This window comes from Octopus bimaculoides, chromosome 23 (assembly GCF_046866305.1).
Source record: "Octopus bimaculoides isolate indiv1 chromosome 23, ASM4686630v1, whole genome shotgun sequence".
Taxonomy (NCBI): Eukaryota; Metazoa; Mollusca; class Cephalopoda; order Octopoda; family Octopodidae; genus Octopus; species Octopus bimaculoides.
Window position 1 is genome coordinate 16862262 of NC_142950.1, and position 18713 is coordinate 16880974.

At 37.4% G+C, this 18713-nt stretch overlaps 1 protein-coding gene across 1 annotated transcript in view; it reads left to right on the top strand.

The window, feature by feature from the left end:
- Window positions 1-18713, top strand: part of LOC106871154 (SCY1-like protein 2) — a 726002-nt gene that overhangs the window by 528191 nt on the left and 179098 nt on the right. Inside the window, exons 10-11 of the mRNA XM_089340062.1 lie at window positions 4973-5095; window positions 7062-7175. Coding sequence (XP_089196188.1) covers window positions 4973-5095; window positions 7062-7175 — 237 coding nt within the window. The remainder of the gene's footprint in view (window positions 1-4972; window positions 5096-7061; window positions 7176-18713) is intronic.

The following is an 18713-nucleotide window of genomic DNA, read 5'->3' on the forward strand; positions in this document are numbered from 1 at the left end:
CTTATAAAAGAAACTTTGAAAACATTTGCTGATTTTCAAAAGGGTAAAAGTGTAAACAACAAATTAAAAGGAGTGGCTTATTAGCAATTAGAACCCAAAAGGCAAAATTAATAGACGTCACAAAAGTGACCTCTTTCTCTCTCTCGCTCTTTCCTCTCTCTCGCTTTTTTCCTCTCTCTCTCTCTCTCTCTCTCTCTCTCTCTCTATATATATATATATATATATATATATATATATATAAATATTCATATGTATGCATATATATATATATTTATATATATATATATATATATATATATATATATATATATATATATATATATATATATATATATATATATATATTCATATGTATGCATATATATATATTTATATATATATATATATATATATATATATATATATATATATATATATATATATATATATATATATATATATTTACATGTGTATACATATATAAATACATACATACACCCACATAAAAGCATACACATGTATATATATGCGTATTGGTGTGTGTGTGTTCGTGTGTATAACTATCTTACATCCATATTGCTTAAAACTTTGTAAGCGTAGAATACTTCTATATCATAAGATGTCTCTGAACATCTAAACATCTGAAGATGTGTACATGTTCTACGCGTACAAAATTCTATGCCTGCACATGAGTATCTGTATGTGTGTGTGTATGTATGTATGTATGTATGTATGTATGTATGCATGTATGTATGAGCGAATGTGAGTGTGAACATATATATTACTTCAAAAATTGCAAGTTGATAGAATTATAAAATTTTGCCTACAATATTAAAAATATAAAACAAAACGAAACTTACAATTATATATCAAGGTTCTAACTGTTAAATATGAAATATGACGGTTGAGGGAGGTAATGATTATGTTGTCGACAGGTAGAGAGAAAACACAATGAGAGCAGTGAGAGAAGGAAAGAGAGTGAAAAGGGATGGGAAAGGAGAAAGAATGAAAATGGAGAACACAAAAGAAGAGAATTAAAATAGAAAGGAAACAAACAATGGTCGTGGGAGGGGGGACCGAGATGCAGAGAAAGAAAGAATTTTTGAGTGAGTGATTGAAAGAAAGAAAGAAAGATTTGTTCGACCAGTACCCTTCAAGGCGGTGCCTCACAATGGCCGCAGTCTAATGACTGAAACAAGTTAAAGAAGAAAAGATGAAAAGAAAGAGTGAGAAGAAAATACCATTAGAAAGAATTAACGGTAATAAATGAAGGTATTACAAAAACTACATTAGAAAAGTCTATTAAAGCAACCATTTTAAAGATTTCTGTAAAATAACACAAAAATGAAATCTAGTGAAGTAGAATGGAAAGATGGCGATATTCATTAGATAAAATCAGAAAAAAATCAGGTTATTTTAACCAATATTGAGGCGAAAGTCATAAGAATAGAGATGTCTGATATTTCTAAAAGTTTAAATTCTTGTGTGAAATATCTGTGAACAGCATTTATCTACTTGAGAGTCTTTGACGCCAAATTCCACTTAGGGTAAATATAACTCCAAGGGGCTTCCAAAAAGATCGGAAAATTCAAAGTAGCTTAAATATAACGAAGAATTTTCTGTTTCACAAAATTCCACTAATAAAACTGAAGAATTACGATCAGTACCAATACGAATTTAGATCTTAGCACAGACGAAAATTGTCCTTATAGGAAGCCTCAGAAAATGTTGGTATATATTAATAAATTGTCTGACTCACACACGCACTCTTAAAGAATATAGTCAATATCATTAGTCGCATTTCTCGAGAGATGAAGGAGTTTTATTCATACAGCTCTGTATTATAATAAAGTTGTAAAAGAGTAGGGATCTTTTCTAAGAAATACAGTATATACTATCCAGTATATATGTGAAGGCGCATGGCTCAGTGGTTAAGGCGTCGAGATCACAATCATGAAATAGTGAGTTCGATTCTCGGGCCGGGCTGCATGTTGTTCTCTTGAGCAAGACATTTTATTTCACATTGCTCCAGTTCACTCAGCTGTAGAAATGAGTTGTGACGTCACAGGGGCCAAGTTGTATCAGCCTTTGCCTTTCCCTTGGATAACATCGATGGCGTGGAGAAGGGATGCTAGTATGCATGGGCAACTGCTGTTCTTCCATAAACAATCTTGCCCGGACTTGTGCTTATGAGGGGAACTTTCTAGGAGAATCCCATGGTCATTTATGATCGAAGGAGTTTTTACCCTATCACACAAACACCCTACTATCTAGATGAACACATCTTTCACCCTCGATGGATTCCAGTATCACCAAAACTTTCGTAAACCTGATACAGAGTCACTTCTCAATTGATCGCAAGTGTGACATTTTTCTATATGACTAAATGTTAAATATATCTGTCCTGATATCAGGCAGCATCAGGAATTTAATTCCCGGCATCAAGAAAAGGAATGACAGAAACTGCCGCAAGTATAGTTTGTTAATTAACAACATTAACTTCTACCTTCTCGACCATAAATGGCTTAATAAAGAATTGATGTACTGCGCCAAAACTGAAGTTGGTAGACCAGAGCCAACGGTCTTTTTTAATCTTAATAAAATATCTCTTTGCGCGCAGATACATATATGCAGCATACAACATTATTTTCATTTAAACACCCAAAAAGCGAAAGAACACAGCTTTCCTATCGCAACATGTTTGGTGACTAAAAATTAGAAACATTACACATTATACAAACTGCCAGGGGAAGAATTTGCTTAGCCATGTTCCGAAGGAGCTGAATCAATCCACTTATAGCGCTTTTTTCATGCGAATGATTGGTGGGGAGTTGTCTCCAATAGTTTCAGATGTTTTCCGTTACCATCACTTTCCCTCGTTACAAAATGATTGAACGGTGCAGCTACTACTGCGGGTACTGGCGTTTCCTGCTTTTGCAATTACTATGGGCACATCTCATTCTCTATCTCTCCTGCTGTATACTTGTGTGATTCTGGTATTAGGGGTGAGACTATTTCCTTCGACCATTGTTGTTTTGAGAACTTAGTATATTCTGGGACTTGCCGATAATTGTGTTGCTGTTCTGTTTTGTTTTTGGTCTCTGCTAGCCCCTGTGGCTTAGAAGTTCTCACGTGTAACATCTGAGCTTCCTGCACCGTATTAACAGTTTCTTTGCATTTCCTTTAGCACCAGCGACAGTAAACAACTCTAGTATGGCCTTTGGGCATCGAGTGTTGTGGCAACTTGTATGTTCATTGATGCTCCACCCGAACACATGTCATTATCTTATCCCATTCCACTCCCACTCTACCCTTCTATTTTTATCACTATATACAGACTCAAACACAGATCTTAATCAGTCTCTGACGAGGCTTAGAGAATATATAGTCGGCCATGTAAGACTATCAATAAACCTAAAGATTTGCTGTCTTTCTTGTTTTGTCCTTGTTTGGCCATCACCCGACTCGTATTCTCAATATCACTAGCACCATCAGATGAATAGTACCACGGAATTTAAAGTTTTTGCGCTTTAAATGCACCGAAAATGCGCTTGCAATCTGGATTGCCGTAGTTAATGAGAGGATTTCCATGTTTTCTTGATTTTCGTTGTTTTTCCGTTTATCGATTATATGTTCCTTCCTCTTATATCGGTGTTACCCTTTTAAAATGAGTTTCTATCAGACCCATATCGGACACTGAATGCTGTATGAAGTCAAAAGGGGTTCTCTAGAAATGGAAGCGGTAAGAAATATTTGTTCAGTCTATGAAAATGGAGTTTAAGTATTCGGACATGTCAATGACTGTTTGGCCAGTTTCGTCAGGAATATTTTGTTTTGTTGAATTTCCTCAATCTGAGCAGCCAAGTTCTGTCAATATTAAGCTTCTGAAAACCGTAGTTGAGGAAAACCCAAAGCTAACTGCGCAAGAATTAACAAGCCGGTTCAGTTGAAGTGACATTTCAATCGTAAAACACTTTCATGAACTAGAAGATATGTCTAAACTCAGTCACTGGGTCCCTTATCTAACTACTTCTCAGTTTAATCAAGGTGTTTTCTTCTCTTCATTAAAGAGTAGATTTGTTGCCGAGCTTTACCTGGGCTTTCTATAGCATATCCATCGAAAATGACAATGCCTAGCACCCAATGAAAGGTAGGACTCCAATCGAAAAAAGTGTTTAGAAAGAGATGAAGAGTATTATCTTTCAGGCAGTGTTAAACCAAAATGAAGGAGTTAAGTATTGTCATCAATTGGAAACATTGCGCAAAAATTTGCAAAGAGGGCGCCTATCATTGGTCAGTCGTAAAAAGGTGTTGCTCTCACACGATAATGCAATGCTACATATTACCGTTGTCACTCAAGAAAAGGTTATGACACTAAATATGGAAGCTTCGCATCATCCTTCTTGCTCTCCTGACCTTGCTCCATCTGTTGTCCTTTTCAGCATTATTTACATGGAAAACGCTTTTTAATTCTGGAGAGGTTAAAAATGATATTTAGTTTTTACTTCGAAACCTGAAGAATTTTGCGCCCGAGGGATCAACAGTTTGCCAAATAGATGGGATTATGTTATGAGTAACGAGGGGAAATATCTTAATTAAGTATATCAATTAAGAACAAATGGGCCTGTTTCCTGCCATCGTGAAATACGACAGGACTTCCTTTCCAATCTTAATATTTATCCTAAATCGTAAACATCGCTCTCCTTTCTCCCTTCTCTTTCCGTATCCTTCCTCTTCCCCTCTCTCTCCCGTTTCACTCTCTCTATCTCTCTTCTGTCTTCTTTCTCTCCTACTCTCTCTTTTCTCTCTCTCTCTCTCACTCATTTATCCTATCTCTCCCCTCTCTCTCTCTCATCTCTCTCCCCTATCCTTCTAACTTATCTTCCAACTTATTTAATTTTCCCCACCTCAGAACTAACCCTAACACCATCATTGCATGTTTTTGAACTATTTTCTCCTCTTTATTAAATATTTCTGTGTTTTTCTTATGCAGGCAACAGCATTTCTTCTCGATAAACTTCACATTATTCTCGCCAAATCTCCAAAGGAAGAAATCAAGTCGGAAGTGCTTCCCATGGTCTTTAACACACTGGATTCTAATTCACTGCAGGGTCAGGTATGTACCAATATCGATATCATTCAATCTTTTAGCATTTGTCTTTTATCTTTTACTTGCTTTAATCATTGGGCAGCTGCAGTTAATAAATGACGCAGCCTTTACTCAGAGTATCATATACACGAAAGTACTAAACGATTCGATCAGGTATTTGACATTTGATTGAACATATATACATACACACACACACACACAGATATATATATATATATATATATATATATATGTGTGTGTGTGTGTGTGTGTGTGTGTGTGTGTGTGTATGTATGTATTTATGTATGTATGTATGTATGTATGTATGTATATGGGGAGAGAGAGAGAGAGAGAGAGAGACCATGTGTGACAAGTAAGATATGCAACGATCATCAAATTATTAGAGAAACTTAAAGTCCTGAATATATACTTCTCTGTGCATATAATTTATTTGTGTTTTATTGTCAAAGTTTTCGAGCATCCCACTATACACGCGCGAGCGCGTATATGCATTTATATATATATATATATATATGTGTGTATATATATATATATATATATATATATATATATATATATATATATATATATATATATATATATATATATATATATATATATGAGGGGAGGGAGAGGGGAAAGAGAGAGAGAGACATATGCATGCATATATTAGAGTTGTCGGATAGATTCTTTTTCTTTCTTGTTTTTTTCCTATTTGAGACTATTTCGGCATATTTCTGCAAAAAAATGTGTGTGTGTGTGTGTGTGTGTGTGTGTGTGTGTGTGTATGCAAGGTCCTTATTGATTGATTAATGATAGGTGTTTCGATATTTAGTTGTGATTTATATTTGTTATACTTTGTTTATTCTCAGTTGTTGGGTGAAATAGTCCGAGCATTTGTAGAGAGGGAAGATTTTAAAATTGGGTAGTCATTCCCACACAATTTGTAATGTAACTATTTAGGGAGATCTTCCTTGTGCTCTCATCTCGAATCCATTGGCGGTGTATCGTCATTCATTTGCGTAACGAAACGTCCGTCTGTCCTATGTAGTTTTTTTGGCGTCCACCGCATGTAATTGCGTAAATTAGGTTTCCGGAGTTACAGGTGAAGTTTACTTTTACTTTAAAGGTTTGTCCATATTTAAGTTTGAATTTTGGTCCTTCCTTTAAGTATAAGGAGATGCTGCAATTTGTTCTTCCACATTTTGTCACAGTTGGGTTGGGGATTTGTTTATGTGTTTTCGTTCCAGTGAGGATTCGTTCGAGTGTTTTGGGCTGCCTTTTGCCTTTGATGATTTGGCATGTTACCAGAATTTTTTCATTATCTCATCTTCAAGTAGAATGGGGAGGTTTGTGGATGAGGTTAAATATTTCAGTGTTTCTGGGATTGAAGTTTGACACAAATGGTAAAATATTTTTCTTTGTTTTGAATATTCATTTTCCTTAGTTCCTGGATATCAATATGCTTTGCTCTGTCCATTCCATTGGTGATTACGCCTAGTGGGAATGCTCTTCGCATGGATATTTTTTTAAGTTCTTCCTGTCTTTGATCAGGCTTAGAAGGCTTTGACACTATTGTACAAATTCGTTTTGCCTGATTAAACGGAATATTCAGTTTGGTGCGTTTAGGATGAGTTGATGTGAACAAGATGCACACACACACACAGATATAGCTATATATATGTGTGTGTACACATATACATATACAAATATATATATATATGCATATATATGTATGTATGTATATATGTACATATATAACAGGTGTTGAGTACATTTTCATACACATGAGAATATATATAAACATATATATGCGTATATGAGTGTTCCACTTCTGCACTTTTCCTATAATCTGTGTTTCTTCTCTCTTACAACACCGCCATCATCATCATCATCATTGTCACTACCAACACCACCACCATCACTCTGATAACGACATTGGATAACAATTATGATATCGCGACACTACTACTATGATGACTACCACCGCCAGGAAGCAGCATTGAACACTATCGCCGTCATCAAAGAATACGTGGATGACCAGGTGATTAAGAAGATTGTGCTACCGAGAGCGAAGAACCTGTTTGCAAGATCAAGCAACGTTAAAGTAAGTTAAATGCACCTACCTATCTTTGTTTTTGCTTTCTTCTTTGTTTTTCAAAAATTCCTTGTTTGTAGCCAACATGGAGATTGTGATATGCTATATATTTCCTATTTAGTTGTCTATAATGCGAGAAATTTTAAGGAAAATATCAAAGTAACACTGGTGGTGGTGGTGGGGACTGTATCATCATGAGGGTCGCTGAAAAGTTCCTGGTTTTGGGTAAAAGAAAATACAGCAGGATCATTTAATTATGATTTTATTCAACATATTTCCCTCTCAGATTCACACACTTATTGCAGCGGTCCTTCATTTTTTCTAAGACCTGTGAAAAAACTCCGAAGGTTGGGCCTCCAGCTAGGCCTCTCACGACATTCTTAAATCCAAGAACTTTTCGGCACCCCCTCGTAAATAGAATCCTTTGTTATCAAGTATTTCAAAATCGACATGACTGGACTTCGTGAGAGCATCAGTAGTGAGCATTGCTCTTTATGCAGTAGATAACGGGACTATAAAGAAGTTTCAAGATCACGTTGACGTCTAATACACCAGGCTTTTAATGGTGTGCTAAAAGAACATATAGCGTAAGCACAAGACTAAAGCGGAGGAGATTTACGAGGTGGTATCAAAGAGTTCCCGGACTAGTTATGTATAATAAAATATAACTTATTTACCTAAGTTTTGACATCACCACCTTCGAAATAGTCGCCTTATGCAGCAATACACTGGCCCCAGCATTCCTGCCACTTTTGGAGTCCGGCCTGGAAGTGGTTTTCTCTAAGCGAGTTGAGGACCTTCTGCGATTCACTCTTGATCTCGACAGCGGTGTTAAAACAGTGACTTTTGAGCTGTATTTTCATCTTGGGGAAGAGATGAAAGCCTGCAGGTGCTAAATCTGGTGGATAGGGCAGGTGCGGAAGCGATACCATGTTTTTTTGGCAAGAAACTTATAAGTGAGGAGCGTTCGGTGACAGGATGCGTTGTTGTTGAGAAGAATCCAGACGTTAGAATTGCCTGCACAGAACCATTCGACAGACCAACAACATCAGCAATGTCGTTGATTGTCCTCCGACTATCCTCATGCACAAGTTGATGAATTTTCTTCATATTTCCAGTGGTGATGGTAGTGGCAGGTCTTCCAGATTGCTCATTGTCTTTCAGAGATGTTCTTCCGCTTTTGAAGCGCCTGTGCCACTCGAAATATTACGTACGACCCATTACCCCGTCGCTGTAAGCGCGTCGCAGCTTGCTCAATGTCTCTGTAGTAAATTTCCCAAATTTAGAGCAAAATTTTACGCTCTTTGTTCCAACTTTCTGTTCATGACAAATTTCGTGGACTATAGCAAAACAAAACTTTCACAGCGCTGTCACTCGGCACACAGCCTCATGAAGGTCACTGCTAGTTTTCACTGCGCAAGCAACCGTGTGCTGCCATCTGTTGGCGCGTAACAGAACTAGTCCAGGAACTTTTTGATACCACCTCGTATAAACACATTCCACTCGTCTCTATTATTATTGGTTAATGCAAGGCAGGACTTGCTCGCCAGACCATACTCTATATGAAATAAGAGAACGTGATCTTTATTAATCGGAAACCCAGTTATCCGGCTGTCTTTGACTTGCGAGATTCTTGTTTAACCAGAACAACAACTGGACCAGACCCCGAAAGGATCGAAGCTGTTCAAGTCATAGATAAGTTAGTGTTAGTAAGGACTATTTTAAAAATAAATAAATAACTAGAAATAAATATTTAGTGATGAAATTCAGTATTAGTCAATGGCTAATATTATTTCAAACATGTAGACATGTAGGGCAGACAACTCTGATCTTGTTTTGATCTTATGTCCTCATCAAAAAAACATACACTTTACGGTACATGCTGGTGTAGAGATGAAATAATCACTAATTAAATGTGTCCTTGTCAAGAAGGTCATGATACAATTCACCCAACGTGTACCCATCACAACACATGCGAAGAAGAAAAATAATGTTCCATCCTAGTAGTCGATTGCTTTTCAGGGATTACCAACTTGGTCGCTGAAGTGAGATTTTTGGAATCGTCTGTAAAAGAATCGGAAAGTTCAGGGACACTGTCCATATGAGTTCACTGAAGTAGAAACGGTATGTTAATTAACTAGACCCAACATAATCCCTCTTAAGATACCCATCATGGAAGAACGCTCGATGGAACTTAGTATTCTGATGGGTATCTTTGCCTTGACGTCGGCCACTGAAGTCGCTGTTCCCTTTACATTGTCTACAGTCAACAAGACACTGCGACTAAGACGTTGGACCAATTAAGTCAGGAATTAAGTGGTTCCATTTCTAACTGATCCATAGAAGCATCAGACTTACAGTGAACGTACAAAAGTGAGAGGTGTCAGGAAGGTCAGAGTCGTAGTAATTTCAAGCATCAGTGTCTGGGATTGAGCATTCCGTACGACTATTGCACTGGAAGTCAAAAGATTATACAAAAAAATGAACTAACCCAGAAAACGAATCATTCAAAACATATTATAAAATCTTTGAATAAGGCGGGAAGCCGGCAGAATCGTTAGAACTACTGGGAAAATGCATAAAGGCATTTCGTCCATTTTTACGTTCTGAGTTCAAAATCCACCGAGGTTGACTTTGCTTTTCATCCTTTTGGGGTCGATGAAATAAGTAGCAGTTGAGCACTGGGGTCGGTGTAATCGACTAGAGCCTTTCCCAAAATTTCAGGCTTTGTACCTGTAATAGAAAGGGTTATTATACAAAGCAAGAATATGTTCTTCACTCACTTTTGTAAACTGTGTTGTTTATAAAGGTTTTGCGTATTCCTATTTGACTCGTTTGTCATTGCTAAGATCCCCCCTGCCTCTTTCAACAGTTCTCTTGATAGAAATAAACAGAATTGTTTAAAATTTAATGAGTTAATTTTGGGGTGAACTTCGAGCAGTGATTGAGATATACGCTTTTATAAAGGTGAAAAATTATGATAAATGAAACATCTTAAAACTGCTGTGACTTTTGGAAAGCATCACAAAGAAATCACGGTCTTAATCCTCTATCAAAACTAAACCCCATTAGATTAATAATGAATTGAACTAAGGCAACTTCTTTCTTCTTTCTAGACACTCACACATATATTCCATGACTGAAAGTTGTGTGCGACATTACATCCTCCGTCTTTCTTATTTTCTCCCGCTCTTTCTCTTGCCTTTTCTTTCTCTTACCCTCTCTCTTATCATTCTCTCTCTTAACACTCTCTCTCTCTCTCTCTCTCTCTCTCTCTCTCTCTCTCTCTCTCTCTCTCTTAACACACACACACACTCTCTCAATACACATTATCTCTCTCTCTCTCTCTCTCTCTCTCTCTCTCTCTCTTAAGACACACACACACTCTCTCAATACACATTATCTCTCTCTCTCTCTCTCTCTCTCTCTCTCTCTCTCTCTCTCTCTCTCTCTCCACAGAAATTATTTTAGACTCTCATGGTATCTGAACATGAAAGTCTGAACAGGCTAACATATAATATTGTCTTCCCAGCAGACGTAGTGCTTCACATTTACTCACTCCAACAGACATTTGTTTTTCAGCCGAACTCTCTTACATCAAAGTTATATCTAAAACATCAAGAGATTTTCTTTTCTAGAAACATATAAAATCTGACATTTATCATAAATACCAAACAAATTGGAAAGAAATTTCTAGTAAGAAGCCTCAGAGTATCCACAGATTCAAACTTTCTGGAGTCACATCTCTATTTCTCAAATGTTGCTCCAGTTTTCTTGGTTTCACTCCGGTCTTTTTTCACTCAGTTACTTTCAATTATGTAAGAGATTTATTGAATATGGTGACTTTACGTATTATTTGAATGTCGTTCTTTGCCTCACAGGATGAAATCCGAAAATCTGTCAGTTTCCAGTTCAGCATAAAAATATACGACATACATTTATGCATTGAGAGATCTCAGTTCTGGTTCTACGGACATGAGATTAGAATGTCTCAGGAAAGAATCGCAAGATAGAATCTTCAGGCCGAATCAACTGGCGGGAGACCTAAGAAACAGTTGGTTGGATAATATTCTTGTTTCAAAGTTGATCATGCTTGAAAATGCAAATAGAAAGTGTAATGGTGGTTGCTTCTGATAGGATCTTATAGAGGAGATGCCTCAGGACTCTATTCCCACATTACTCCCAGGAATGGGGGACGGGGATGATGGATATATATATATATATATATATATATATATATATATATATATATATATATATATATATATATATATATATATATATATATATATATATATATATATATATATATATATATATATATATATATACACATATATATTTATGCAAACATTAGTCGTCATTAATTCTGAATGTATGTCCTATTTGTATGCACATATATTATGTGTATGCGTAGCACATATATTATGTGTATATGTATGCACATATATTGCTTGAACTCTTATTTCTAGCAATATATGTGCTTGTGGCACGTACAGTGACAGACAGTGACAGTTAGTGACGACTAAATTTTGCTTGTGTGTGTGTGTGTGTGTGTGTGTGTGTGTGTGTGTGTGTGTGTGTGTGTGTGTGTGTGTGTGTGTGTGTGTGTGTGTGTGTGTGTTCGGCTAAAATACCGCAGTAAAGGATCAGAAGACAGATTGAAGCCGAAGCAACCGACGAGATAGTTGGAGAATATATAAAGTCTCTGAGGAAAGTGTAATGACGATTGCTTCTGATAGGACCCAAAGGAAGATGTGCCTGAAGAGGACTCTACCCACACAATCCTTCCAGGTATAGCTGAACGGAGAAATTGAATGGATGGATGGATGGATGGATGGATGGATGGATGGATGGATGGATGGAAGGACATTTTCAACAACGAGCGCAGGCATGTTTTTTTTTGTTTTTTTTTTACCTGTAAAGTCATTAACAAGAAGGCTATCAATTAAAATATATTATCAATAATATTTAGTTTAGAAGTCGTTAATCAATCTTGGTCGTCAAACATCACGGAACCATCAAATATCTTTAACACTAATGGAATACATTTGATCATTATTACATTGGTACCTTTAACCTTAAGAGAAGTAGTATTAGACACTAGTGTCCCTCCCCCATGGCAGATAGGGTCTCCTAATACAATTTGTTTTGTTCTGATCAAAAACTAATAGAAGTTTAAACAAGTACAATGATAATTATGCCATATTAGTACATGAGTGATAAGAAACTCTCAGGAAAGCCGAAGAGTAGAAGGTCTTCAGAGAAGAAACCCCCAACCGTGCAAGTGTTTTGGCCTATAACCCCTTAAAGCCCAAAACACTTGCATCCAGATCGTGACTCCTGGTTGTCTTTCTGCTGAAATATTTCAGCCACTTGGATATCAGTGACTTCTTCATCCAAACTGTATGGAGATTTTGTTTACTAGATCGAGCTGGAACTTCTCTCCGCCATATTGTGAGCGTTGTTTGACTGAATGTTTAAGTCCACTTCGTAAGTACCAGATCGTAGTTTCAGTCCCACACTGTGGGATCTTGAACAAATGTCATTTTCTATAGCATCGGTTCGATCCATACGTTTGAATGAAACAGAGTGGGCAGAAAGTATAAAGAAGATCTAGGGGTACCGAAAATCGAAATCGAGCAAGCTTTTGTCTTTTTACTAAACGAGTGGTTTGCGTCCACGCTGAGCTCGGCTTGGGACATCTGCGTTACTGTTTGACACCGTCACCATCATCAACATCATCATCATCATCATAATAATAATCATTATAACTACATCACCATCACCACCATCATCATCACCATCATCATCGTCACTATCATCCTCCTCACCATCATCGCCATCGTCTCTACCATTATCATCGTCATTATCTCCACCACCATCATCGCCGTCATCATCATAATCATCATTATCATCATCATCGTCATCGCTAACGACTTTTCCCTTCGCCTTCTCGTTTCTCCTTCATACTCTCTCTCTCTCTCTCTCTCTCTTTCTATCTCTCTCTCTCTCTCTCTTTCTCTCTCTCTCTCTCTCCCTCTCTCTCTCTCTCTCTCTCTCTCTCTCTTTCTCTCTCTCTCTCTCTCTCCCCTCTCTCTCTCTCTCTCTCTTTAATATTTATTGTATTTTTGACACATCAACTCCACATGAAGTGCCATCTCAGGACAAATATTGCCTGCAATTTCGGGGGAAGGGTTAAATCGATCACATCGATCCCAGTGTCCAATTGGTATTTATTTTATCGATCCTGAAAGGGTGAAAAGCAAAGTCGACCTCGGTGGAATTTGAACTCAGAACGTAAAGCCGGACGAAATGTTGCTAAACATTTTGCCCGGCGTGTTAACGATTCTGCCAAAGGCTATTTTAACTAAATTCTGCTTCACTTGCATTCACCGAGATTGGCTTTGCTTTTCATCCATTCAGTGTAAATACAAATAAATACCAGTTACACACTGGCATCGCTGTAATCGACTTACCCCTCCCTGAAAATTGCTGGCCTTGTGTCAAAATTTAAGACTATCTTAGTTGGATAAAAGCATTAATATGGAGTGACTGAACAATGTGACACGAAGGCTTGGTAGCGAAAAAAATATTCTTAACCATTTCAACTTCGTTAACCTCCGGTAAATCATATCAAAGCCGTACTTTATAAACGGTGTGGTCAGTGTATCAACTGACAGCTAACAATTGCTCTTTTACTTTTTTACTTCTGTCATTAGACTGCAACTATGCTGGGGCACCGCCTTGAAGAATTTTAGTCGAATGAATCTACTCCTGTAAATTTTTATTAGTCTTTAGCCTTGTACTTATTCTATCGGGTCTTTTGCCGAACTCCTAGGTTACAAGGACGTAAACACACCAACATTGGTGGTCAACCGGTAGTGAAGGACAAACACAGACACGCAGACACACATACGCACACACACATATGTGTGTATATACATGCATACATGGATACGGCGAGTTTCTTTCAGTTTCCGTCTACAAAATCCACTCACAAGTCTTTGGTCAGCCTGAGGCTATAGTAGAAGACACTTCATGTCCCAAGGTGCCACGCAGCGGGATTGTACCTGGAACCATGTGGCTGGGAATCAAGCTTCTTACCACATAGCCTCTCCTGTACCTATTAGTTCAGTTTTTTTTTTTAATATTGATATAACTCTCCTTCAATATTCTTTTTTTAATTTTCTCCTTTATTTCTCTCTGGTGTAGCTTATCGGTTTCATCTACGTCCAAATATTTGTACTTGTGGCTCTGGTTTAATTCTCCGATTTCAGAATCTATTTTAATGTTCACAATTTCAGTGAATTTGCTTCTTTGTGTCATATTTGTTCCACCCTTCTACTGTAGAAAACAGCTTTTTCCACTCAAAGTTTCATTACCTTGAACTGTGCAAAATAGTTTTATATACTAATTTATACTGTGTTGAGGAATCACGTGTTAGAACCTATTTTTTGTTGAGCTATGTCAAGTTTATTGAGGTAACGTGTCTCGCAGAATGTACCAATTCTATGTTTTAGTAGGTATTTAATATCATTATTGGAATAACCATGAAATTTAATTTCGTAATGGAAGATTTTATTCCAAAATCGTTTTAAAATCTTGGTTGAATTTATAAACAATTTGTTGTGTAGTTTATTTTTAGTATGTATTCTTTCTATGAAGTCTTCTGTTTCAATTTGGGAATAAATTGTTATTCTTTCCAATAAATCTCCGTACATTGACGAATGTGTTCGCGTTGATGTTTTCCTTCGCGTCTTCGGAGAAACTTTGGGGAGGAGGTTAGGCGATTGCATCAACTCCATTACTTGACAAATAATTTATTTCATTGATCAACTCAGGGAGAAAAGGCAAAGTCAACCGTGGCTGGATATGAGTGTAAAGAGCCGGAACAAATACAGCAAGGCGTATATTCCGACGCTCTAACAATTCTACCATCTCACCAGTTTTATTATGAGTATTAGACACAAGTGTGGGAGTATGGTTAAGAACTATGCTTCGCAGTCACGGGATTTCTGGTTCAGTACCGTTGTATATATAAGTATGTATGTGTATCTTTGTGTTTGTACTCCGCCACCGTTTGACAGCTGGTATTGGTTTACTTACATCTTCGTAAGTTAGCTGTTCAACAAAAAGGACTGATAAAATAAGTACCAGACTTTTAAAAATGAGTACTAGTGTCGAATTTTTCGACTAAAACCTTCAAGGCGGTGCCCCAGCAAGGCCGCAACCAAACGACCGAAACAAGCAAAAGATAGAAGAGAAAAGACTGTTGTTGTTGTTACTGATGTTGCTGCTACTGTTACAATTTAACTGATTCCGTGAAATGACAACGCATTTTCCTTCAGCTCTCGTAGAATTTGCAAACGGATTCTCGCACAATGGCAGTTTTTTTGTTTTGTGGAGGGGGTATGTGTGTGCGCCTGTATCTGTATGTGTGAGTGTATGTGTGTGTGTATATTTGTGCGTGTGTATTTGAATGTGTAAATTTCCCAACATTTCTCGATTCCAATATCTTTTTCATTTTTCTCTTCGACAGCTATTTTTACTGTTTGTTCCCAGTATTTCTATGACAAACTCTGAGAATAATTGTCTTTGAAATATCCACGAATATTAGGTTTGCATTGCTACTCAATTCTCTGGTCAAATCCAGACACTTGCCTATATTCACTACTTCACATATTTCAATATCACATCTGGAATAATGATAATAATAATAATAATAATAATAATAATAATAATAATAATAATAATAATAATAATAATAATACTGCAACGAAATAGTAGAACACAAATTCTTCGAGATTTAGAAAAGCTTAGTTATCTTGTGTCTTCTAATCCATACCGGATCTATAATTGCTGCTATCATTTGGACATTTTACAAGATAATTCCAACAGGATTCTTAGAATATATCTGATTTTCAATAACAGCCCCATGGATGCTGAAGATAGCAGGGCTTTTTTTCCTTCTCTTCACTCAATATGTATTTCTAAAGTAAATTCGCAGTGTCATTATGGTTTCTACTATAGCTTTTAAAATGTTTTTCTCTGTAGAGGTGCAGTCGTAGCTGTGTAATAAAAAGCATGATTTTCAACTATGTGGTTTGGGGGTTCAGTCCCATTGCGAGGCACCTTCAGCAAATGTCTTCAGCTATACCTTCGAGCCGACCGAAGCTTTGTGTCTGTATTTGGTCGAGAAAAATTCTGTATGTGTGTGTGTGTGTGTGCTTGTTCCTTACCACCGCTTCAAAACTGGCGTTAGTTTCTTTACGTTCCCGTAACATAGCAACTCGGTAAAATAATTCAATAGAATAAGTACCTGACTCTTGAAAAATATATAAGTCGTGGGGCTGATTTTTTTTCGACTAAACACTTCAAGGCGATGCCCCAACATGGCCGCAATGTGACTGAAACAAATAAGAGATAAAAGATATATGTGTACGCATGAGTATGTATGTGCGTGTATCCATGCTTATACGTGCGTGTGTGTGTGTGTGTATTTATAAGTGTACGTGTTTGTGTGTGTACCAGTATGTCTCTGTATGTTCCGCCATGCTGCGCTAAAACACTTTTGCTGAAAATCAGTAGCCAGTGGACTGCAGCCATGCTAGAGCCAATTCCCTACATGCCGCCGCCGCCGCCAATATACTTTTTTTTTACACTGTTTAGCAGCGAGTTTGAAACAAAAGCCATGGCCTACAGCTTCCTTTCACTGTCCATGACCTTCACCTGGTTTGAGTGACCTTGACTTTAAGAAACCCTCGAGTAACCAATGTTCTTTACTTTCGCGAACTTTGTGTCACAGACCTTTGTTGCTCTTCCACTGTCCTTCACTTTCAAAACTTTCCTTTGGGCTTCACCTTTACTGGTCTTAGGAAACCTCCAGTGTCTATGACCAGTCATGGCAAACTGCAGCCCGTAGGGATTTTTGAATGATACGCCTAACGAAAAATCAATTTGAAATTTTTGTAGTGTGGCCACCTGATTATAAGCTATGTCTCGTGCGGCCCGCTTCTCTAAAAACTTTGTTCAAGCCGGATGTAAAGCTTCTACTGTATTTGTTTTGTTTTGTGTATTTGCACTGTCCCCCAACATCTTAGGAGCTTGCGGGCCATTAAAGAAATAAATGAGTTGCCAGAATCGTTAGAGGGTCGAAAAGAGTGCTTAACAGCATTCATTCCAGCTCCTTGCCTTCTGAGTTCAAATTCCGCCGTGATTAGCTTTCCGGGTCTATAAAATAAAATACTAGTTAAGTAGCAGACGATAAAATAAAACAATATTTAGGTTTGATGTAATCGCCTAGTTCCCTCTCCCCACAAGATTTCAGGCTTTGTGCCTATAGTAGAAAGGATTGTTATTTACTTGTTTCCATATGTATTTCTTTGTAATTTTCCTCTTTTGTGTTCTCCTTTTCTACATTTTCGTCTATTTCTATTTCTTCATCATCGTCTTTATCGCCTTTATTTTCCTTCTTTCTTCTTCTTTTGTTTCTCTGTGTATTTCTATTGTCGTTGTTGCTGTTGCTGTTGCTGCCATTGCTGCTCCTGCCGTTCCTGTTGCCCCCTGCTGTTACAGAAGTCAGCCGTTTGTATGCAGTTAGTGGTAAAGCCCTTGCATTAGGTATCTGAAGTGTTGCAGGATCTTTAGTCACTAGCTGCATAAGGATGGCACCGTACATCATGTGATACACTTGTCGTCTTTTTGGAAAATGACAGCACACTAATATAGAGGCAGTGAGAGAGGGAGAGAGAGAGAGAGAGAGAGAGAGAGAGAGAGAGAGAGAGAAAGATAGAGAGAAAGAGAGAGAGAGAGAGAGAGAAAGAGAGAGAGAAAGAGAAAGAGAAAGAGAGAGAGCGAGAGAAGGAGAGAGAGAGAGAGAAGGAGAGAGAGAGAGAGAGAAGGAGAGAGAGAGAGAGAGAGAGAAAGAAAGAAAGAAAGAAAGAAAGAAAGAAAGAAAGAAAGAAAGAAAGAAAGAAAGAAAGAAAGAAAGAAAGAATAGGGTGAGAGAGGAAAGAGGATAGGGTGAGGGAGACGAGAGGAGATAAAAAGAGAGTGGAAGGAACGATCGTGTCAGGAAAATGGTTTAAATTAATACCAGACGCAGAAGGTTACGAAACGGCTGGAATCATATTTAAGTCATGAAAAAATATTCAATATTTACCTTTCACACTTCCTGACTTTATGCTTTATTTAATCCTCACTGAAAAATTTATCGCTCGGATTTCTTGCTCGGATTTACTTCCACGGACACGTTACATCGTAGTTGATTCTACACAAAACGATCGCCGACTCCGAATGACTATTATACTATTCTGTTATGTGGGGGGGGGGAGTGTGTGTGGATGCATGCACGTATGTATCTTTTATTTTTTAATTATTATAAATCTTCCAGTCGGTTTCCAACATAGATACAAGGCTCCATTTTTGGGATGTAGTTAACCTATATATGCCCATAAAAAAAGGAAGTCTTAGGAATCGGTTATATATTTTGCGACAAATTCACATTTGGAACTTGAGAAAAGTCTTGCAAATTTTTACTGTTCC